The 25,305-nt window shown below is 42.4% G+C and overlaps 1 protein-coding gene across 1 annotated transcript; it reads left to right on the top strand.

Annotated features, from left to right (window-relative positions):
- Positions 1 to 9,606: 9,606 nt before the first annotated feature.
- On the top strand, positions 9,607 to 10,227 carry LOC148999455 (uncharacterized). Its single transcript, XM_089141131.1, has one exon. It carries the CDS (start codon positions 9,607 to 9,609, stop codon positions 10,225 to 10,227), a length of 621 nt encoding a protein of 206 aa, XP_088997257.1.
- Positions 10,228 to 25,305: the final 15,078 nt, after the last annotated feature.

Raw genomic sequence — 25,305 nt, forward strand, 5'->3', positions numbered from 1 at the left:
ATCTTAGATGAGTGGCAAATGGAGGCTGAAATACTTGAAATTGCGAAGACTTGCTGAAGATTTCAAAGTGCAGACGAACTCATGAAATGACAAAGTAAAGTTGGAACTAAAAAATGAAGGGGTTGAAATAGATTTAAAAGAATGATTTGTACGAACGACATGCATCCAGATCAACAGTCGAGTTCGAACGATAGTTCGAGACATGATCCAACAAATAAGATTAACCCATATTCAACGATGGGATGAAAAAGATGGTTCGAGTGTAAGGCCTTAATGATGGCACTTGTTCCTTAGGGCCACGTGGCACTGATGGCATGAAGCACGATAGACGAGTGCGGCTTGATGAAACGTACCGTTGTGCAAGCAAGAACAATAAATACGACGTTTGGAGAATGGGAAGACATTTGGACTTCAACCTACCATTTTAGGGGGTTGTGATCAAGAAAAGGCAAATCGAGCAAATCGAGCAAATCGGTTGTTTCATCCTGATCAGTTGGCCTGGGTGGCTCATGATAAGGATAAAATAAGGATAAAATAACAACGAACCAGGTTTAACCACAGTTTGACCAGTGAACTTAATCAGTACTGGTTTGAGAATTGAACCCAGAGGTTTCATAAGTTTGAAAGAAACTGACTGTTATGAGAAGAGACGTGTTTCTGATACGGAAGTTTCCTACTCGACCGGGTCAGACCCGGCTGGGGCTCCGCATACCTACAGTCGGGATAAGAACCGACCAGCTTGATTAAAGCGTAACAAACGCTGGACCAATATGGCAACCGTTCTCAATTGAGAAGGTCAACTCAGTCACTGATCGAGCGGGACCAACGACATGGAGGCATAATCGCAGGAGAAACAACAGCTTCCACCGGGTAAACTTACCAAATACATAAAAGGTAACACTTACAGTATAAGAAGAGGGACATACCCCTCCGATAAGCATCAAATACATTCTGAGTATAGTCTTGTGTAATCCTTGCACGGGACCTTAATCTGTTCACTGTTTGTGTAACAACCCTCGTATTTCTAACCCGAGATCCGTATTGTAGGTCCGAGAACCCGAAGGTATAGTCGGGTAAATTTGTGGAGTGTCCGGATAGAAGTCCATGATCCATACCCTGAACCCATGGATCTGGGTCCTCTGTCTGAAGAACTTGCCTTGCTTGGTAGTTGGTCTTCTGGATGGCAAGTGATGTCTGGAGATGTCCGGAATGAAGGTAAGATCTCTCCCATCTCTTCTTTAAGGCTAGGTTGTACTTGGTTATCAACCCCCTAGCAAAAGCACCCTTGTATGGCAAAATACATGGGGGCGGTTGTTAGTGGCGTTCGATCAAACCAAGCGACCGCTTGATCTGTTTTCGGGGTTTTGCCCTATTTTGCCCCTTGACTTCTATAAAAGGTAACCCTCGTCCAATTTACGAATATTTTATTCGTGGTTACCGTTTTTGGAGGTTAGACGGCTGCGGAGAAGTGCCGAAAGCGGATCTGAAGTGCTGGTAGTGATCCTTCCCTATTTCTGGTATTCTGAAGTGAGGTAATGGATTCACCCTTCATCATTTATCTCCTTTGTCTTTCAATTTCTTGTTAACCCATCCCCTCATCATGGTGGTTACCCTTTTGATCAATCATAACTCTCTTTCCAATCTTCTTGATGTGATTCATCCGGAAACGAAACCCTGCTTTCGTGAAAAGGATAGATCCAGTCAAGGGGAGAGTTTTGGGTAATCCAATGATGGTAATTGTTAGGTTTCCTTTCACCCTTTGGCTTTGGGAGTGTTAAATTCAAGATTTAGGCCATGATCACTCGAAATCCGGATTGGAAACGGGTGATCAGAAGCCTAAGTTTCGGATTGAAACTCTCTGTTTTTGGGGCGGTCACTAGTGGCGGTCACTCAACCTAAGCAACCAGCTGGTAAACAGTGACCAAATGACTTTTGGTTTTGATCCGAATTGATTCAATTGACTTATGCATTATTGTAACCCTGTGTATAGGTGTTCTCTGTTTGAAGAGAAAGTCTTATAATAGTTTACGAATCTCTTTTTACAGACAATTTACTTATATGCAGGTAAGGACATTCAATCCTATATTTATGAATAGACTTAAACATGCTAGTCCAGTGTCTGTTAGAATTAGTCTTTCATTATATAAGTTGCTGTAATCATGTTTTACATACTAATCTTGTTGTATTGCTGCTGTTTATCTTGTTTACATATATACTTTGTTGATTATGGATGTGATATACTGATGATGCTTAGTATGAGGTTCTGATGGATGAGGTATTCCTTTGGGATATCTTAGCTTGGGATATCAGAAGGCTGTGGAATGGGACACATGCCTGCTGATGTCTCCAACACTATCATAACTATTGGATGACATTCTTAGGTAGAGTCTAGAATTGCATGGCTAGGTACCCCACATGCTACTACCCTTTCGGTAGGGGGATTGAAACCGGATGATCCATGATGACAGTGATGTGACGTTGGTCCACTGTTAGTCATATAAGTGATAGGGTTGCATATGTTAGGGTTGGGCTCATGGACGTCCAAGGAACGGACAGGGTGTCGTGAGGAGTCATCGGTAAGATTTTGAGCATCAAGGAGAAAGTCACCCGCAACCAACCCGATCGAGAATGTCAGTTGCACGAACGCATTCCCAAAAGGAGGATACTACTGAATCTGATGGAAATGGGGCAAGGCAAAATCGTCTTCGTAAAAGTGTTGGGATTTTATAATTATTAATTTAATTATATGCCCAAGGGCAATATTGGAAACTCACTATTAGGGCGATTACAAAATAGGGTTATATGTTTTGGTAACCACCGCATAATTGAGTGTGATTACATTACGCAAGTTTTTCCTAAGAAGAGGCGGCTCCCATCTCTCTCTCCTTTTCTCCAAGAAACGCAGGAAGGAGAAACCCATTGGGGGTTTTCTTCCTTTGCTTTACATCACTCTTCCATCTTCTTCCCGCACGACATTTGGGTTGTGAAAATTATTCACTTTCCTAGTGATTGTGGAATCACCCCGGTAGAGCTTTGGTGGTGGAACGAGAACGTGGATCCATATTTACTTCGCTGCATATACTTCATATTTGGGAAAGCGAATCCAGGTAAGGATCTTTCCCCTATCAATTATAGAATTGAAAATTACATGGAGTATTACCTACATTGGTATCAAAGCCAGGTTCCCACGATTCTTTGTTCCTCCCTATTGTTTAATTTCATGGTATGAATCCAATGGGAGGATCAATGGTTTATGGAAACCCATGGAGAATCCAGGGTTTAATATGAAACCCATGGGATAATTGATAGGGTTTTTTAAAAACCCTTATGTTTTGGGTTTGAATCCAAGTGGGAGGATCCTTGTGAATTTCCCTAATGAAGTTTTCATGAATTGATAATCCATGATAATTATTTTTGTTTAATATTTATTGTTGGATTTTTTTTTCATGTGTTTTTGGATGATTTTTTGGGAGAAAAAAAAACGTGTTTTACCGTTTTTTGGAAAAAAAATCGTTCAAGAAAAATTGTGAAAAACGCTGTTTTTTGGTCATTGTGGACCAGACGAACGACGGTCTATTGGTCTGACAAACCACAGTGACCTAGACAGTCGACCGTCTAGTTGTAGAAAGCCAGACGGATTCCCAGATGGAGAGCCGTCTCAGAATCCATATGAGAATTTGTCCAGTTTTGAATGTGTTTCTATTTACTGGACATCAATGGCTCAACAATCTATGTGATGTTTGAGCATTGAGGGCCTAATGGGGCCTAGTGGGAGCTAATGAGGTAGAAGTGTTCTGTCTGAACCACCTCATAGCATTAACATGATTGCATTTTATTTTATTAAAACTGTTTTTAATTATGGGTCTAGCGATCATGTTTCTTGTACAGAATGAAACTAGTGTATAAGTCTATGTGGGGTTTGCATGAGAATTTGATTGAATGTTTTGTTAGCATCTCTTTTGGTTTAAATGCTTACCCCATAGGTTGACTATGCTAGTGTGATTTGTTGTTGCCCGTGTTGTGTTTTATGCTAGAATAGTTGAACTCATCCTAGTATATAATGTCTTTAGAATAAATGGTTGCTACCAAGAGCATTGTTGCTGACTTCGTGAAAGGAGATAAACTGAATGAGAGGAATTATGACCTCTGGCACCGAAAGGTGCAGTATCTCCTAGAAGAGCAGAACATGCTGGAAACCATAAACTAGACCATGTCCCCACCTGAGGAAGGTACCATTGCACAGTATCGTAGGGACCTTGAGCTTTACAATGCCTGGAAGAGGAAAGGCCGGGTAGCTAGGATTAGTATCCTAAGCTCCATAAGGAATGACCTGATGCTTCTGTTTGAGAAGCATAGGACTGCAAAGTCTTTGTGGGAGGCTATGAAGTTCCAATACAGAGGGACTTCCACCACAAGAGGCCGCCACCTCGGCTCACCTTTGACAGTTATAAAATGCGCCAGGGTCACACCATGAGGCAGCATATAACCATCATGTCTAATATGATTAGTGAGTTGAGCGCATGTGGGCACCAAAAGACTGATGAGGAGCAAGTCTTTGCAGTCATCAGGTCACTGCCGAAGACTTAGGAGTATATGAAGATCTTCTTGACTCATCCTGATGATATCAAGACTTTTGATCAAGCTCCCAAGCACCTTGAGCTAGAGGAGGATCGGATGTTGGCCGATGCCCCTCAAACTGAAGTACTTGCTGCTGAAGCTAGCACTAGTAAGGGTGCATGCTCTAAGTGCAAGAGGGAGAAACTCAACCTTAGCGGTCTAGGCAAAGTAATCAAGATGGGAACAGAAACAAGAGTGGTTTATGAGACATGGTTTTTTAGAGTTGTATTTGAAAACTATTCTTTGGTTTTGTATCTAGGTGATACAGTTTATGGTTATGGTTTTCTTAATAATGGTTTTATTGTATTGGATACAATTGATAATTTATCTAATCCTAGTAATGCTTTTGTTTGCCAAAATACTGTGTGTATTTATTCTAATTTGTGGCATGCTAGATTAGGACATATTGGCTTAGATAGGATGAACAGGTTGGCAAGAGAAGGTCTCTTAGGCCAAGGTTCACTATTTGATTTGCCAACCTGTGAGTCATGTCTAACAGGAAAAGCAACTAGAAAACCATTTAAAAAGGTTTTGAGAGCCTCTCTTCCTTTAGAACTTATCCATTCAGATGTGTGTGGACCCATGAATGTGCATATTAGAAAAGGATAGGCTTATTTCATCACATTCATAGATGACTATACACGGTATGGTCACATTTATTTAATTTCTCATAAGTCAGAAGCTTTAGAATGTTTTAAGAAATTCATGAGCTTAGTTGAGAATCAGTTAGATAAAAGGATTAAAACTCTTAGAACGGATAGAGGTAGAGAGTATCTCTCCGATATGTTCAAAGGGTTGTGTGATGAAAAGGGGATATCTAGACAACTTACTATTCCAGGGAATCCACAGCAAGATGGGGTTGCTGAGAGGAGGACTAGAACCTTGCTAGACATGGTGAGATCCATGATGGCGCAGGAAAATCTACCCATCTCTTATTGGGGAGATGCTTTGCTGACTGTAGCCTATATCCTCAACAAAGTTCCAACCAAATCGGTTCCTTCCACACCATATGAGTTGTGGACCGGAAGGAAGCTAGATTTGAGTTACTTGCGCGCATGGGGATGTGCAGCATATGTTCACTCTACTTCTCACCAATATGGAAAGATTGGACCCAGAGGAAGAAAGTGTGTCTTTGTGAGATATTTTGAACCCTCAAAGGGCCATGTCTTCATTGGACTAGATGAGAGTGAGAGGAGAACGGAACTTGAGTCTAGGGATGCAGCATTCTTGGAGAATGATTTTCCATCTCTTTCAGAAGTTAACAAAGAATCATCGGAATTCTTTGAAATATAAAATAATGGTCTTGTCACTCAGGGATTCATATTTTGAATAATGAACTTGAGGTTCATCCAGAAGATCCTAGTGGAAGTGGGAGTGCAGATGTGATAGCTACCTTAGAGGGTGAGCAATCTGACATGCACTTGCGCCGTAGTGGGCGTGGGCTAGTTCCTCGTCGACGTTTTGACATAGAGGATGACGCCTACATGGTAACTCCTGAAGAGATCGACTGTGAGATGACTTCAGTCAGTGAGCATGAACTGTGCAGGAAGCTCTTGCGGGGTCAAGCTCAAAGGAATGGTTGAAAGCAATAGAGGAAGAGTTGGAGTCGATGAAAGTTAATTATGTCTGAGACTTGGTTGATTTGCCGCTGGGCCGAAAGGCAATTGGGAACAAGTAGGTTTTCAAGATCAAGAGAAAGGCGGATGGATCTATTAAGAGGTTCAAGGCTCGTTTAGTGGCTAAGGGCTACACCCAACGAGAGGGCGTTGATTATGAGGAAACTTTTTCCCCTGTGGTTAGGTTTGCCTCAATCCACCTCATACTAGCTATTGTTGTTCAGTTGGACTTGGAGGTTTATCAAATGGATATAAAAACTGCTTTTCTTAATGGAGAACTTGAGGAAGAGATCTATATGGATCAACCTCAAGGCTTTGAAGCTAATGGACTTAAGCGCAAAGTGTGCAAGCTTAAGAAGTCCATATATGGCTTAAAGCAAGCATCTAAATAGTGGAATGTGCGCTTCCACCAAGCTATGATGGAAAAAGGGTTTTCCATGCTTGAGAAGACCACTGTGTTTACACCAAGAGCTCTGATAGTAATTATGTCATTCTAACATTGTACATAGATAACATACTTATGGCTAGCAATAGCAAGGAGCTATTGGAAACCATTAAGAAATGGTTGTCATTCGTATTTGATATGAAGGACATGGGTGAAGCAAGCTATGTGCTTGGTGTCAAGATTGTCAGAAATAGGCAAAAGTGATTATTGGGTTTATCTCAGGAGACCTATATTGACAATGTCTTGACGAGATACTAGATGCACAACTGCAAACCAATTGATGCTCCAGTGGAGAAGGGTTTGCATTTACGCCTTGATATGGGTCCTAAGACTTCAGAGGAGAAAACCAAGATGGAAAGAGTTCCATATTCCAGTGCAGTGGGTAGCCTTATGTATGCTATGATGTGTACTAGGCCGGATATTTGTTATGCAATGGGTTTGGTTAGTCGATACCAATCAAACCCAGGCATAGAGCACTGGAAAGTAGTCAAGAGGATATTAAGATATCTCAGAGGAACGAGTAACTACATGTTGTGATACTAAGGATCGGATTTGTGGTTAGTTGGCTATAGTGATGCCGACTGGGCTGGAGACATTGATGAGCGCAAATCAACCTTTGGATATGCTTTCTTGCTGAATGGCGGGGCCATTTCGTGGTGTAGCAAGAAGCAGACTTGTATATTCCACTTGACCATGGAAGCAGAGTATGTGGCATGCTCAGCTGCGGTTCAAGAGGCTGTTTGGTTGAGAAGATTCCTTCGACATACTGGAATTGTAATGACATCCAAAGAGGCTGCCCTTGTCTACTATGATAGTACGGCAGCTCTTAGCTATGTCAAGGACCTCAAGTATAATGGGAAGACCAAACATATACAGTTGAGATATTACTTTGTTAGAGACATTATATCAAGGAAGAAAGTTGTACTTAAGCACCTATCTACTAGTCAGATGGTAGCTGGCCCTCTTACCAAACCTATAGCCAAGGATGTTTTTATTTCTCATGTAAAATCCTTGGGCTTGTGTAGATTGTGACTTACTTTTGTACTGAGACTTTCTTATTATTGAGTAATATGAGTTCATTCCAGCATTTATTTTATTCACTTTCTATGTGATTGTGTTACTTCTAGCATAAAACAAGATATGTCAATAGGCAAGAGAATGGTTCACTCACACGAGCATTCTTTTGTACTGAGACTTTCTTATTATTGAGTAATATGAGTTCATTCCAGCATTTATTTTATTCACTTTTTGTGTGATTGTGTTACTTCTAGCATAAAACAAGATATGTCAATAGGCAAGAGAATGGTTCACTCACACAAGCATTCGCCTCTGGCGCCTTGGAGGCGAGCGGAGATGAGACGGATTGTGAATGACTTTGTGTAGGTCAATGCATAATCATGATGTCGCCTTGATTTGGAATCAAGATGAGTTTCTCCATTGTGAAGAGAATCGACATGAATGTTCCCACTATTCATGTTGCCTATAGGAGCCAATGCGAGTACTTTATGTGGTGCCAAGGGAGCGACAATAAAGAAACTCAGGTTAGGCGCAAGAGGTTGCGACTAGACTAAGACCTGTATGGTGTTGAGATGGACATACGTTCTATTGTATATAAAATGCTCCACCATAGCATGTATATCATACTATGTGTACTTAGCGATCATTGGAAATGACAGGATGGATCCATACTCCTCTCATTGTGTGAGTCCTGGACTTTATGGTCCGTCAGTGTTCTTAGTGACTTTCAATGACATCATGAAACGAAGGGTTGATGTGGCTACTTTGAGGTGTTACCTATGGTCATGATAGATTCGACCTAAAGGGGCACTATTGGGAAAGGAGTCAATCCTAAGTGTATTGATGGTTTGGGGCGAAAGGAAATGTTTGATTCAACTGCACCCTAAAAGTGTTTGCTGGCGCCAACTGTATGTGTTACAGTAGTGAACATTTCAAGGACAAGAAGGTGATCTCTCAAAGGGATCGAGATACCTTTAGTTTGGTGAGTTTGAATAAACCTAGGACACTGTGTTATACTAATGCTTATTTGATATGTTTCTTTGAGTGATGTGCCACTCTGGCCTTCTAGGAAGGTTTCTAGTTTGGGGCTCACGCGTGCAGGTATATCACCGGTCGCACAACCCATTTTGCCAGTATGACTTGTGGATACTTGTGTCTAGGACACAAAAAGTCTATGTATCTGGGATACATAGCAAAGAGATCAATATATATATATATATATATATATATATATATATATATATATATATATATATATATATATATATATATATATATATATATATATATATATATATGTATATCCGGGATATACATGTGTGTGCTGGGACACAAGAGGTCTATGTATCTGGGATACATAGCAGAGAGATTGAATGTGTATATCTGGGATATACATTTGTGTCTGGGACACACTGTGAAAGAGAGATTAACTCTTGCCCTTGTGCAAGTGGGAGATGTTGGGACTTATAATTATTAATTTAATTATATGCCCAAGGGCAATATTGGAAACTCACTATTAGGGCGGTTACAAAATAGGGTTATATATTTTGGTAACCACCGCATAATTGAGTGTGATTACATTACGTAAGTTTTTCCTGAGAAGAGGCGGCTCCCATCTCTCTCTCCCTTTCTCCAAGAAACGCAGGAAGGAGAAACCCATTGGGGGTTTCCTTCCTTTGCTTTATATCACTCTTCCATCTTCTTCCCACATGGCATTTGGGTTGTGGAAATTATTCCCTTTCCTAGTGATTGTGGAATCACCCCGGTAGAGCTTTGGTGGTGGAACGAGAACGTGGATCCATATTTACTTCCGCTGCATATATTTCATATTTGGGAAAGCGAATCTAGGTAAGGATCTTTCCCTATTAATTATGGAATTGAAAATTACATGGAGTATTACCTACAAAAAGGATGGCGGAGGTCGAGCGCAAGTCGGAGGATCGGAATCATGATGAGGATCTAGACGTGGTTGATCGGGAACCTTTCTCGAATGAGATCATGAACATGCCACTCCCTCAAAGCTTCATCATGCCAACCTTCACACCTTTCGAAGGGAAAACCAACCCGAAGGAGCATATAAGCTACTTCAAATCGGTAATGACTATCCTCGGGCGGGAAGACGAGTTGCTTTGCAGAACATTCCCGGCTTCCCTCAAAGGACCAGCCATTAAATGGTTCAGCAATTTGCAGCTGGGATCCATCAGCAATTTCAGAGAACTTTCTCATAAGTTCATAGCCCGGTTCAGAAGTGCAATCGGGAGCAAGAAGACATCCGACAATCTATTTGCCATCAGGCAGGGACGAAGTGAGTCCATTCGGGATTTCCTAAAACGCTTCGATGAAGTGGCCATTGAGATCGAAGATCTAGACGACCAAGTTGCCTACAGTGCACTCTGGAGTGGCATTACTCACCAAAGACTTCTGGAGGTCCTCTTGACAGACAAACCCAAGACGTATGGGATGTTGATGCGAAAGTGCCAGGAGCAGGCTAGCGTTTATGAAGTGATAAATGCCCGGGTAAAAGCTGATTGAGATAGAAGACCCGATCGAGATACTGAGAAGAACTCCCTGAATGACAAAAACCAAGGATCAAAGAATAGATGGAAGCACGATCAAAGGTGGGAAAGTTACACTCCCATCAATGCTAAGCCATCAGAGATTTTGATGAATATTCGGGACAAGAAGTCTTTAAAGTGGCCCGGAAAGTTGCACTCTCTTCCAGAGGATTGGGACATGACAAAATACTGTCGCTTCCATAAAGATTATGGACATCACAGAGACAGTTGTCGGATCCTAAAGTTAGAGATCGAGAAATTGATCCAAGAAGGCAAACTTGGCCAGTATGTACGGAGATCCAGGAAGCCCCGTGAAAACTCACCCTATCCAAAAAAGAGAGCCCGATCGCCCAGCCCGAAAGAGGTTGCTAAAAAAGATGACAAAGGGAAAGAGAAACTTGATCGGGAGGAGTCACCAGTCTATGTTACAGTAGGTGGCCTGACTACGGAGTCAATCAGGAAGGCAAAGCAAAAGGCGTGGTTCATAGGGGCCGTGCATCTGCCAAAAAAGAGGCAAAATCCAGCGTGCCTAGAGCCCATAACATTCACAGATGAGGATTTGAGCGGAGTCATAGCGCCGCACGATGATGCAATCATCATCAAAGTTAAGATTGCAAATCGGGAAGTTCATCGGGTCTTGGTTGATACGGGATCATTAGTTGATCTGTTATCTTATGAGGCTTTCAAAAAACTCAAGATAGCTAATGATCTACTTACCCCCATCAACAACTCCTCTTTATGGTTTTGCAGGATCTTCAGTGATAGCAAAAGGAACGATCCACCTGGATCTAAAGATTGGGAAGTCACCTTGAGACACACTAGTTCGGGTCAACTTCATGGTCGTAAAGGACTTATCAGCATACAACGTGATCTTGGGACGACCAATACTCAATGCACTTGAGGCAGTTGTGTCTCCCTAGCACATGAAACTCAAGTTCCCGACCGACGTAGGGGTTGGTGAATGTAGTTTTGACCAATCTACCTCCCGACAATGCTATGTGAATTACTTAAAGGAAAAATGGAGGTCAGAGAGTTCGGGAAGCGCCTTGACCATTGAAGTTCGTGATGATCGGGACGAAGAAAACATGCAAAGAGTAAAATCGGTCGAGAACTAGAAAGAATTCAACTCAATAGTCTTTACCCAATCGGGGGATGTTCATTGGATCAGAACAACCCGACGAATTCAAGGAGGAACTGACCAAGTTCTTATGTGACAACGCTGATATCTTCACATGGTCCATAAGTGACATGCTCGGGATAGACAGATGGGTAGCAGAACACAAGCTCTGGATTCAAAAGGATGTTATCCCGGTCATTCAAAGGAGAAGGAATTTTGCAATTGAAAAACATGAGGCGATCAGAGTAGAAGTTGAAAAACTTGAAAAATCAGGCTTTATTGAGCCAATCAAATGCCCGACTTGGTTGGCCAATGTGGTAATGGTCAAAAAGGCGAACAAGAAGTGGAGAATGTGTACTGATTACACTGATCTGAATAAGGCATGCCCGAAGGATTGTTATCCTCTCCTGAGGATTGATCTATTGATTGATGCAACAACAGGACATGAAGTCCTAAGCTCTATGGATGCTTACTCAGGCTATAACCAAATCTTATTGAGTTGGGAAGATGAAAAGCATACATCCTTCATGACAGATTGGGAATATTACTACTACCGAGTAATGCCATTCGGGTTGAAGAATGCCTTGGCTACTTATCAAAGGGCTGTCAACAAAATATTCCAACACCAGATCGGGAGAAACATGGAGGTATATGTTGATGACATGCTCGTGAAGAGTCTGGTTTTGGCCCAACATTTAGCAGACCTTGAAGAAACTTTTGACGTTTTGAGAACTTATCAAATGCGTCTATATCCTGAGAAATGCGCTTTTAGAGTTTCCTCCGGGAAGTTCCTCGGTTTCATGGTTTCTCAAAGAGGAATCGAGGCTAATCCAGAGAAGATTCAGGCCCTGATTAGAATGCAACCTCCTAGTACTATAAAAGAAATCCAATGCTTGACAAGAAGGGTGGCAGCGCTAAATCGGTTCATATCCCGAGTGGGAGAAAAATGCAACTCTTTTTTCAAAGCGTTGAAGGCTACACCAAGCTCGGGAGAAATCACTTGGATAGAAGAATGCCAACAAGCATTTGAGCAATTAAAAGTATCTCTTGGGACAACACCCGTCTTAGCCCGACCAGTAACCGGGGAGCCTCTAACGATTTATCTTGCCATTTCACCAACTGCAGTAAGTGCTGTATTGGTAAAGGGAGAAACAATCCAGAACCCAGTCTACTATGTGAGTCATGTACTCATTGATGCAGAGACGAGGTACCAAGACGTTGATAAGCAAGCTCTAGCACTTTTGGTGGCTTCACGAAAGCTAAGGCCTTATTTTCAGGCACATCCAATAAATGTTCCAACCAACTTCCTGCTCAAGAAAATTCTTCAATGGCCCGATGTAGTTGAAAGGATGGTCGGGTGGGCAGTGGAGCTGAGCGAGTACCAAATTGAGTTCAAACCAAGAACAACCATAAAAGCTCAAGTTTTGTTGACTTTATTGTGGAAAGCAGCTTACCATAAAGTGAAAATCAAGGAACAACAACTAAGACATCAAACTTGTGGATTCTACATGCTGATGGCTCGAGTAGCACTTCTGGCTCGGGAGTAGGACTAACACTCAAAAGTCCCAAGAACTTCACAGTCAGCTACGCATTAAGATTCAAATTCCCGGCCTCAAATAATGAAGCCGAGTATGAGGCTGTTATAGCAGGCTTGAGAGTTGCCCAAGAGCTCAGAGTATGGGAGCTAGAAGTGAGAAGCGACTCCCAACTCATTGTGAATCAAATAAAGGGGGAGTATAATGCGAAAGATGAGAGGATGGCCAAGTACTTGGCTAAGGTCAAGCAACTTCAGACACTCTTTAACCAGGTATCATTCCATCAAATACCCAGAAAAGAGAATGAACGGGTAGATGAACTGTCTCGGCTAACCTTGGCCAACTACAAGAATTTGGACTCGGCAATCTATATTGAAGAATTAGATTTCCCAAGCACACAAGAATCAGAAGTTTTTGAAATAACCAAAGGATCCCGACTGGACCACACCTTTGGTAACTTACCTAAAGGAAAATAGGCTCCTGACCGATTCAAAGGAAGCCAGGAGGATTAAGAATCAAGTTGCTCGATTCACCATCATAGATGGGCAGTTGTACAGAAAATCCTTCACTGAGCCTCTTTTAAGATGCGTCGGACCTTCCCAAGCCACCTACGCTTTAGCATAAATCCATGAAGGAATTTGTGGTGCACACATGGGTGGAATTTGGCACAAAAGGTATTACGTTCAGGTATATACTGGCCAACTGTACAAAAAGCTGCTATTGAGTATGTTCGCAAATGTGAACAATGTCAAAAGCATGCAAATGTTCCAAAATTACCTGCAGTACCCTTTTGCAATGTGGGGTATGGACTTGATAGGGAAGTTACCAAAGGCTTCAAGAAACCAAGAATATCTTGTTGTCACTACAGATTACTTTACAAAATGTGTCGAGGCGGAACCTTTGGCTTCCATTACAGAGAAGCAAATGGAGAAGTTTTTTGAAGAAAAAGTTATCTATAGGTTCGGGATACCCTGAATCCTTGTGACGGATAATGGAAAGCAATTTAAAGGAGTAGGGTTCAAAGCTTTCTGTGAAAGATACCACATCGAACATCGATTTGCCTCAATTGCTTACCCCCAAAGCAACGGATAGGTTGAAGTCACCAATAGGACACTATTGGACGGGATCAAAAACAGATTAGAAGACAGTCGAGCACTTTGGGTCGAGGAACTCCCGAGCGTACTATGGTCATACAGGACCACTACCCGAACCCCGACTGGGGAAACACCATTCTGCCTTGCGTATGGTACCGAAGCTCTGGCTCCTGTGGAAGTACTGGCCGGGTCATTCCGTTACAATACCTTTGACGAAAAACAAAATGACCAGGGCCTAAGGGAAAACTTGGACTTCCTACAAGAAACCCAAGAGAAAGCCCAGCAAAGAAATCAGTTGTACCAGAAAAGAATGGCTCAACACTACAACTCCCGAGTTAAAGACTTCACAGATCAGGAGATCTGGTGCTAAGAAGAACTGGGGCTTCCGACCCTACCAACCAAGGAAAGTTAACTCCAACATGGGAGGGGCCTTATACCATTGACAAAGAGACAAAACCGGGAGCATACCGACTGAAAGACTCAGAAACTGGAAAGCCGATCGATCGGTCATGGAACTCCACTAACCTGAGAAAGTTCTATCAGTAGTTTTGTATCTTTTTCAAAACAAATAAATTGATTCAGGTCCTTCCTGGTCATCTTTGCACCTTTCTTAAAAGGACTTGCACTTTTTTAAGACTAAATTGATTCGGGTCCATCCTGGTCAGCTTTGCACCTGTCTAAAAGGACTTGCACTTTTTTAAGACAAATAAATTGATTTAGGTCCTTCCCGGTCATCTTTGCACCTTTCTTAAAAGGACTTGCACTTTTTTAAGATAAATTTATTCAGGTCCTTCCTGGTCATCTTTGCACCTTTCTTAAAGGACTTGCACTTTTTTAAGAATAAATGATTCGGGTTCTTCCCGGTCATCTTTGCACCTTTCTTAAAGGACTTACACTTTTTTAAGACTAAATTGATTCGGGTCCTTCCTGGTCATCTTTGCACCTTTCTTAAAGGACTTGCACTTTTTAAGACTAAGTTGATTCGGGTTCTTCCCGGTGATCTTTGCACCTTTTTTAAAAGGACTTGCACATTTTTAAGACTAAATTGATTCGGGTCCTTCCCAGTCATCATGCACCTTCCTAAAAGGACCTACATTTCTTTTATCCTAAACATCTTACAACTCGGACAAGTCATAGAGACAATAGTTGAAAAACACTTAGTCAAATTTCATTCAAGATAACCTCTTAAATAAGAGAAGTTACATAACTCGGGAACAGAGAGCTAAACAACACATGTTAGTTAATTACATGATTCGGGAACAAAGAGATACAGGACTCGGGACACAAGAAACTTCAAGAAAGAGATGCTTCATAATAATTGATATATTGAAGCATCTTTGAACTCTTCATAGTCGCCAAGAGCAAGATTCATGTGCCGATCAAAAGCCATGAACTTACCAACAAGCTGACGGCCATCTTGAATTGTCACTCGCATTCTGTCCCGGCCATCTCAGTCAACCTTCAAAGAGGGCTTGGGGAAGTTCTTTCCTCAGCCGATGGCCCGACCAAACCATCATTCGACACATTAGTGTCAACAATGGTGTCAGTCGGGGACCCTCTGGCGCCTTCTTCAGCTAAAAACTTCTCAGGGCCTTCATCCTCGACATCATCCTCAAACTCACCTTCAGCCTCGTCCTCATCCTCTGTTTCCTCCTCATTTTCCTCCTCAGCTTCTTCCTCGGGGTGCTTCTGAGGAGGAGGATCGATGTAATCTGCAGGATTAGGGTATGGGAAGTCAGGGAGTTCGGGAAGATTTTATGGCCATGGAAAGCCTGAGATCATCGAACAACTTGGGATCCAAAAGCTTCTACAACTTCTCGGGATGAGGAAGTTGCGTTTGCTGAAGGGTCAGCTTGAAGGCCTGTCGTAACCCTCTTTTGAAGGCGGGAGTAGAAATAGCCACAGACAAATCTCTAAACTCCTTGGTGGTGAAATAATCCTCCAACACCACCCTCTTAAAGCTTTGTGGTCCCAAGGCCTTAAGCTCCTCAAGCTCCTTCCTCAGTTGTACATTTCTCTCTCTCTCCTTGGTTAGGAGAGTCTCAGAATTCGTCAAGTTTTCGGCAGCCTTCCCGAGTTTCTTATCGAGCGCACTGACTTTTCCTTTATATTTACCTTTGCTTTTGGAAAGGTTGTCTCTCTCTTTCTTCAGCTTGGCAAATTTCTCCCGAGCCTCCTCCAGATCCTTCTTTCCTTGAGTGGCCTCAACGTTGGCCTTCCGGTGAAGCTGCTCGGAAAGCGCCAGCTGCTCAGATTGGTCCCGAGCTCGATTCAAAGACTCGGCAAAGATGTGAACTGCCCCGGCCACATATCTGAAAGAGAAGCATTAGACAAATGGTAAGAAGGCAAAAACGGATAAAGATCAAGCAGGAAGGAAATTACCTGTATCCTTCTGCAAAAATTTCTTTATTGGGGAAATTTTTCAAATACTCCTGATCAGCGTCATCAGTGGTGTCCCCAACCCACCGCTCAGCATAACTTGAGTCGCTAAAACCAATGTAAACTCGGGGACTCCAAAAGTGGCAGAAGGCCCAACACTTGGTTCGGGCTCAAAAATATGAACCCTCTTGGTCGGGGTGTCACATCCGGCCCTAAATCCACCAAGGGGGTACCCTATCTAGATTACCCGGGGAGTGAATCACGGTCCCGCCGATCAAGTTTAGGAACGATCATAGTCACTTAGCACAATAATATAATTAAAAGCAAGAACAATTCTTTGTATTCAAATCATTTAGTAATAAAGTCAAGAGAGGAACTTAGAAGGATCACAAAGGACATCAGAGTGTGGAAAAGATACCAATAAAATAAATGATCAACATGCGGAAATGAGGTGGAAATTCCCTCTACAACATTAGCGGAAGGTAGATCGAATAAAATTAAGGGTTACAACCGGTTCCCAAAATGACAAGGGAACGAACTAAACTACGATCTCAACAAATCAAATAAAAAGGTTAAAAAGAAAATGGGACAATATCCCAACACTAGGACACAAGTGCAAAGGCCGAACTGCTCCAGATAAGTAATAATCACAGACTACTAGTCTTCACCAATGTAGTCACCATAATCAGTAGTTTAAGAGTCATCAACTTAGTCTTCATAGTGTTAACCATCATAGTCAATAGTAGTAGTACCTGCATTAGAGTCTAACAAAAATGTTGCAAAAAGGAGTGAGTTCAAAAGAACTCAGCAAGGCAGGTTATTCCACAATAACATAGATACATGATACAAAACATAGCATGATGCAATATGATATAAAACACATGATGCAATTATGATTTTAACTCTATGTATGCTAGTCTCTATGGTAGACATGCTTTAAGTCATAGCACCATACTTCTTTGGGTTGTCAGTCACTCCCCCTCAATCATACAAGATATCTTGGGTCTGCCAGGGAAGTTAGGTAAAGTCATCTCAAAAACCATGGTAGGGGAATCGGTCACCGCTCTCTCACATCACCATTTGGTATAAGTACTGGCACATGTCATAGTAAAGCCTAGCCCAATGCAAGTCATCTACTCAGTCGTATCAAGTTAAATCCAGATACGTCCATTCCTCGCCCCCGACGATCCTTTCTAGTATCCTTCACACTAGAGTCAGCGTAATCCCAGATTACGGACTCATCAACCCTATTGGTCATCCACAAATAGTAAACGGGAAGCTCTCATGTCCTCTCACGGATTGGTTACCGGTCTTGAGCGCCCGTGAGCCCAAGTCTAGCTATTTGCAACCCTACCAATAAATGGCCCATTTCGGGTATCCGTAGCATGGTTTATGTCCCCTACCGGATTGGTTACCGGCCTAGAGCGCCCATCAAACCATACACTACCATGGGTCGTTCTGTCTCAATGCCTTTCCAATTCAGGTTTGATACTACAGGGACATCCTAGCCATACATCTAGACAAGTCCTATATATGTCATCCAATAATTCGGAAAAGCGTCGATGGGCATCTTCAGAGAACATCCCATACTATTCCCTCCGATGTCCAAGGATAGAAATGTCAATAGGACATTCCCCAATCCCAAATCATACCTATTCAATCACATTCTCAATTCCATCATATCATACATAAATGACATTTCATCATGTAGAAAGATACATACCATAACATGATCAGTTACATATGAATTTATTAAGAATACATAATCATGATAAAAAAAAGAATATGTAAACATGGCATTACTATACTTGAAGTACTTATAACAGTCATATACTGTAGGAAATACGATAAAGAAGGTAAATCTACTAAGTCTCTAACATAGAAGCAAGAATCACATAATTTATGTAGTTATGGTAACAACCGTCCTTACCTTAAGTCACGATGATGAAAATCCAATAATCTCAAAAGAATGATCCAAAGATGGTAATAAGACCCTAGACAAACATAAATGAAAGGTTAGAAAAGAAATCGGGAAAATCGAAGGTCGAACGGGTCAAAACGGAGCAAGGTTGCTGTCAGCAACAAGTTTGGTCGATGGTCCTTGGTCGATGGCATCGACCAAAGAGGATCGACCAAAATTGTCTTCGGGGCTGCATAATGGGTTTTGGGGATTTTGGTCCGAAATGGGTCTTCCGGGGTTCAGATCGATCCGAAACTTGGAGGGAATGCTAGGAATAGTAGCAGGAAACTATGTAGCAAAAATTAACATGATCTAATGGTCAAATTGAAAACCCCCAAATTGAGGTCCTAGGTTCAAACTTGCAAGAATCATGTTCTTCAATGGAATCAATTGCAAGAGAACTTAGGAATTCAATTAAGGGAATGATGGGCAGTAGATTAAAGATACATACTAACATATAATCAGACCTAATTGAAAGAGAAAATCAGATTAAGAGATGAATTCATGTTGTAAAGAAGAGAAAAATCAAAATAAGAAAGCAAGAACATCATGTATGAGAATCATAGCATGGAAAGGGTGAAGAGAGGTTTAATCAAAGCAAAAGAGTTTGTAGAAGAGGTGGTTGCAAGGTTGCAACACCTTCTTCACGAACTCAGTAGCAAGAACAAGATGAGGTAGAAGTAGATTAGAGAGAAAGTGAGAGATTACATACCTTGGAGAAGAGATTAGAGAAGAGATTAGAGAAGAGAGACAATGATTCTTGTAGAAAATCATCACCCAAGCTAAGGAGGAGCCTAAGAGGAGCTTTCCCACGTTCTCAGATGTTGAAATGAGTGAAATATGGTTCGAGGTTCGAGGTTTCACTTAAATAGAGGAAGGAATATCCCAAAAACATCTTTTTCTGAAATCTGGGTAACTTTGGTCGATGGTCCTTGGTTGATGGCATCGACCAAAGAGCATCGACCAAAACAGGTAATAGGTTTCAGCAGAAAATCCAGAAATAGTTCAGCAACTTTGAACAGGGATTCGGAGGGCTATAAGGGGTCAAATTGAGTGAGGTTTTCTCCTACAAGTCAATCAAGAAGTCTAGTTTTCAGAAATACATTTGGATCAAGAATGAGAGATCATTAGGTTCACCAACTAAGCTCACCTTCTTCGATGCGCAAGCAGGATTTGCCAGACATAGTTCAGCAACTTCGGACAAGGATTTGAAGGGCTATATGGGGTTAAATTGAGTGGGGTTTTCTCCTACAAGTCCATCAAGAAGTCTAGTTTTGGGAAATATATTCAGATTGAGCACAGGAGTTCATTAGGTATTTCAACTAATTCACCCCTTTTTGGTGCGTAGATTCAAAACTAACACTGACAATGCTCTCAAGTGAGGGGCATCATCGTCAATGTCCATGGGCTTGGGCTCCGACACCAAATCATCAACCAAAATGGTCCACAAGTCTCTTTTCCCCCACTTTGGGTCTCTGGACCTACAAACATAACAGATTCCGGACCAGGTCAAGGTTAGGATAAGGCCAGATATTACAGGTCTACCCTAAAGGAAAGGTCTGGCATGACTTCTTAAGGCTTTCAAAGATAATAACACTGAAATCAAGGTCCAACTTTAAGGTCTAATATCAAACAAATCTTTCTTCACCCAAAACAAATAGGGTGCCCTGGTTAGGTTTGGGCTGGATGTCACACGGGGGAGGACGAAGAATCCCCTCCTTTTTTTCACCTCCCAAAGGAGGCGCTTTCCTCTTTGGACTTTTCACGGTCCCGGCTAAGGCAACCACCGCAGAAGTTTGGCCTTTGGCCATAGGAGATTTAACCGAGATAGTACCCGGAGCAGGGAGCTTGGTCTTGACTACCGCAAAAGCCAAAGCCTTCGTCTTAGTGATAGGCTTCCTTCTCTGGGCCTCATCCATTCCCCCGAGCACCGCGGCTATAAGATCTTCATCCAAGATATTGGTAGCCACTGCAAGACAGAGAAATATAATCAGGTCATAACATGGAATACAAGGTAAAAGCAATAGAAACAAAAGCTTACCCGGGGAGAAGCCCCACAGTTGAAGAACAGAAACATACTCCATGGAATAACCATGGACTACATAATCATCCCCCTTTACTTGGTTAATTATCCCGACCCTTTCCTCTTCGTCGGGATCCAGGATGACAGGGATGTTTAGGAAGTCAATGTCATCCTTGGACCTCTCTTGGAACTCTGTAAGAAAAGGCTTGGGAGAAGGAGGCTTGAAGAACAAGAAGAATTCTCTCCATTTCTTGGTTGTGGATAGGAGAGAATCCTTCTTGATAAAATTTCCCTGAAAAGAGGAAGACACCCTCTTTGCTATGAAAACCAGTCACACTGGGTGTGAGGGTGGAAGGAGTAGTAATGATGAAACAAGCCAAAGGTTAGGAAGACACCTAAGGTATTGCAAAAACCAACAAAGCCGATCATGATACACCAACAATTCGGACTCAAGTTGGACGGGCTGATGGCATAATGCTCCAAGAAATCAACAAAAAGATCATGCAGGGGAAGACGAAGGCCCCCGATGAAAGCATCATAATATAAGGGATAGAAACCCTCTGGGGGACTATTCACCCTCTCGTTATCCTTCGGGAAAATAACTTCATACCCCTCGGGTGTGTCAAAACTAGAGGTAAACCTCTCTAAATCATCAGAAAAAAGGGAACAAGAATAAAACTCAGGTCTCGAAGAAGATTGAACAAAATTAACATGCCAAGGAGTCAAAGGCTGGGATTTCGCCAATGCCAAGGCATCCTCATCCAAGGTTCTCCTATCTGGCTTACGCGGAAGGGCTCCCCGAAAACCACTAGGAAGCTGAAAGGGTGGATGGGGTGGGGCCTTTTTGGAAAGGGAGACTCAAGACGAGGCCAAATGTTTGGCCTCAAGAAGACTCGGGAAGAAGAAGCCGAGGGGTCACGAGAAGTGGCCGTAGATTCAAGCCTTAAAGCACTTTGAGCAGAAGGGGTAGTAGAATCAGAAGCGGTGGCAGACTCAAAACCATCTCGAGGCTCTATGCTAGGAAAATCAACTTGAGCTTGAGCGGCCTGGGCCCGAGCCGCTTGAAGTTCCCTATCCTTACGATTCATCTCTCTTATTTCCAAGAGAAACCTAGGGTCATCATCGGGAGAACTATCACTAGAGGTACGAGAACTCTCATCATTTGAAGACTGCTCGTGAAGATCTTTCAGACGTTCCCCGGTTAAGTTAAACCTTCTCGTCTGATCACTATCGCCTTCACTCGCATACCCCTCGCCCCGACGACGTCTTTTTTCACGAATATCGGGATGGGAACCTTAGGCTAATGCCTAAAACCTCTCAAACTCACTTTAGGTCTCTTTGGAGCCATGGAAGGAAAGAAAAGAACTTACTGCTTAAAAGATTGAAGAATCTCGAAGCTTAGTCGGGAGCAATTCTTGGTCGAGAGCAATGAAAACAACGGATTGAAACAAAGAAGGAAAGGTGGTATTTATACTACCGGAAGAGGTGTTTCCTTTCTTGATTGAATGGTTACAACGTTACGCGATCGATGGTTCAAAAAAAGAAGACGATGTAACTTCCCGAGGTGGTCATAATGGCTATAGGCTTAGACATTCGACATGACAAAGCTGGATTGGACACGGGCTTCGAGGGAAAACCCTTATGATAATGGCTAGTCACTTCATACCAAGCATTTAATGCGCCCGACAGCAGAACACCCTTACATTCCTGAACGAGTAAAGCAATATTCGGGACAAGATGTTTTTATCCTTTATACTACGCCCCCGACTCTCACAAACTCGGGCACATACAGACCGATTACTTGGTCGTGACGAATGACGAGACAACATATGATTTCCAATCATAGACAGATACGTCTCTCACTCTTAACCAAACTTTCTCTACATTACATAAAACTGTCCTCGAGATAATCACCTACAATTTCCTCAATCATGGATAGCCAGTACTCTCTCGGAAACATGGCAGATTATGAGATAGTATCGTATGAAGAGGACCCATTCAGATTAGGAGTCGGGAAAGACAAATACATCCGACAGCTTGACTTCCTTGCTATCCCACACGATGTAAACAACGACTAGGATAGGGGGCTTATGATACGGAAGCTTCCTACCCGATCGGGTTAGACTCGGCCGGGGCTCCGCATACCTACAGTCGAGATAAGAACCGACCAGCTTGATTAAAGCGTAACAAACGCTGGACCAATATGGCAACCGTTCTCGATTAAGAAGGTCAACTCAGTCACTGATCGAGCGGGACCAGCGACATGGAGGCATAATCTCAGGAGAAACAACAGCCTCCGCCGGGTAAACTTACCAAATACATAAAAGGTAACACTTACAGTATAAGAAGGGGGACATACCCCTCCGGTAAGCATCAAATACATTCTGAGTATAATCTTGTGTAATCCTTGCACGGGACCTTAATCTGTTCACTGTCTGACTTAGGGCCATTGGAGGCGGTTGCGTGGTATTCTAGCCGGTCCGCGTCTAACCCTTTTTGCAGGACTCATCGTCTTCGGCACAAGGGGAGGTTTAGTCGGGAGCATCATCAATATAATTGAGACGCATCAGTTTCCATCAAATTTGGAATATATGATTGTAGCATACATGGAAACTACAACTGACTCAAATAGAAAGGGGAAAAACCCTACAATTGGACGACTACCAAGAAAGATTATGAATGAATCCAACAGTCAAGAATAAGAGGTGAATCCTATATAAACTAAAGTATCTCACAAATTAGAGGTATCTAAATCGTTTACCTCCATTGCCATCCCGACCGTGGAGACAGCACACATATAATCTTGTTTTGCAGGCACGCATTAAGGATTGATCAATTTTTGGACGCATCAATCGTGAACTAATGATGTTGGGTCCTTCTCTTTGGACTTCAAGAAACAATACGACAACAACTAATTGTTCAACAATTCATCTTAGACTTGATAGATTTAAAGGAGTGGTTGCACTATACTCTGGTGCCATGGCTAGTCTATCTAGTTTCATTGTTGCTACAAATCATAGGGTTGTCAAAATTTGTCATATAAATTATTTATTTATTTATTTGTAATAGGTGATTTTATATATTATGGAGGGAGATATTATATAATATAAGGTAAAACTTCGCCCCTAGCCTCGAGGAAATTTGAACTCTGATCTCCTACTTAGAGGTGTTGATTTTTTATTAGTTGAGCCACCCCTTAGGCTGCGTTTGTTTGCAAAGGTGGGGTGGGAAAAAATGTGGGCCCCATATGTAGTGGGGTGAGGGAGAAGGAAATGAAATGAAGAGATTTTGTAGAAAAATATTAATTGTGGGTCTTACTTGTTACTTTTCCACACTTTTTCAAGGCTGCATTTGTTTGTAAAGGTAGGGCGGGAAAAAAAAAAAAAAAAAAAAACATGTGAGCCCCATGTGTAGTGGGGTGAGGGAGAAGAAAAGGAAAGGAAAGGGTTTTGTGGAAAAATGGTAGTGGTGGGTCCCACCACTTTTTACTTTTCCACAAAATCCCACAAAATTTGTAGGGTTTTAAAATGGCTTGGGGTGGGAAAGTTGGGCTGCAACATCACCAGACAAGTTTCCTTAATTCAAGGAAGCTTGTCTCTCACTTTCTCACCCTAAGCAACCAAACAATCTACAATTTTGGGATTTAACGAAAAAGTAAGAAACAAGAATTTTTCCACCCTTTTTTCTCACTCCACTTTTATTTCAGCAAACAAACACAGCTTAAAGTTCCACACATTTTGTGGAGTTTTATAAAGGCTTGGGGTGGAAAAGTTGGTTGCTATCTCACCAGACAAGTTTTCTAACTTTCCCACCCCAAACAACCAAAAAAACTACATTTTTGGGATTTAAAGAAAAAATTTGTTTTTTAAAGAATTTTCCCACCCTATTTTTATTCCAGCTAACAAATGCAGCCTTAAAGATTAAGACTTTCCGTGTCTAATGCAGGGTACCTTGTGTCGTCGATAAATCGCCGACACAGGGCGATTTTTCGTTGTGTCGCTGGGGGGTGACACCGAAACCCCCAGCGACACCGACTTTACCAAAAGTCGGCGATATGTCGCCGATTTGTTGCCAAGAATCGGCGATATGTCGCCGATTCGTTGCCGAGAATCGGCGATATGTCGCCGATAGTCGACTTTCTCGACGACTCCACCCCCACCTCCGGAACCCAGGCGAGAACTACCTCCACCCCCACCTTCGGCATCCAAGCCAGAGCCACCTCCACCCCCATTCAATGGAGATCGAAACTCCATTTGTGAAGAGTTTTGCAGAATTGCAGTTGAGAGAGAGAGAGAGAGAGAGAGAGAGAGAGAGAGAGAGAGAGAGAGAGAGAGAGAGAGAGAGAGAGAGAGAGAGAGAGGATTGAAAGTCGAAACCGCATCTGTGATTTGCAGACAATCGCTCGTTTTCTTTCTCTTCCACTGCTTGCTCTCAAGTCTCAAGCATGCAGAGTTACCTCCACCAGTTTCCGCACCAGCTCCTGCAACTATACGTCTGTACCACCATCATTGCCGCCCCCAGTGCCCTCTCTGGCCAAAACACCACCTGCACGGCTGCACCAGTACCAGGCTACCAACGGTCCAGCACCAGCCGTAACCCCATCCCACGTCGAACAGCTCTGATGCTATTGCTCCTCCTACTGCTGTTTCGAAATCCCAGAAAAAATCGTTCAAGAATGGCAGTGTCTTCCAAGTTCCATGCCTTCTTCTTCTTTGGGAGATTTGAAGATTTATCTATCTCGCCTTTGCAGCAACAACCATCAGGTAATCGTAGAACAGTAGAGGTGAAATCGAAATCAAAACCCTCTTCTTTAACCTGTTCTTGCCGGATTTTGGACTCTGGCTCTTCGTTTTGGAACTTGAGAAGTGAGAACAGAGGTTGGACGGTGAGAAACGTGAATGGGAAAGGCAGGGGCGGAAATAACAAAGTTGGGTTGGATGAGTTTCT

This window comes from Hakea prostrata, unplaced genomic scaffold, assembly GCF_041222555.1.
Source record: "Hakea prostrata isolate BN-2017 unplaced genomic scaffold, UWA_Hpros_2 contig_4, whole genome shotgun sequence".
Taxonomy (NCBI): Eukaryota; Viridiplantae; Streptophyta; class Magnoliopsida; order Proteales; family Proteaceae; genus Hakea; species Hakea prostrata.

Coding starts and splice junctions, on each gene's coding strand:
- LOC148999455 (XM_089141131.1), top strand. CDS start 9,607: ATGGCGGAGGTCGAGCGCAAGTCGGAGGATCGGAATCATGATGAGGAT.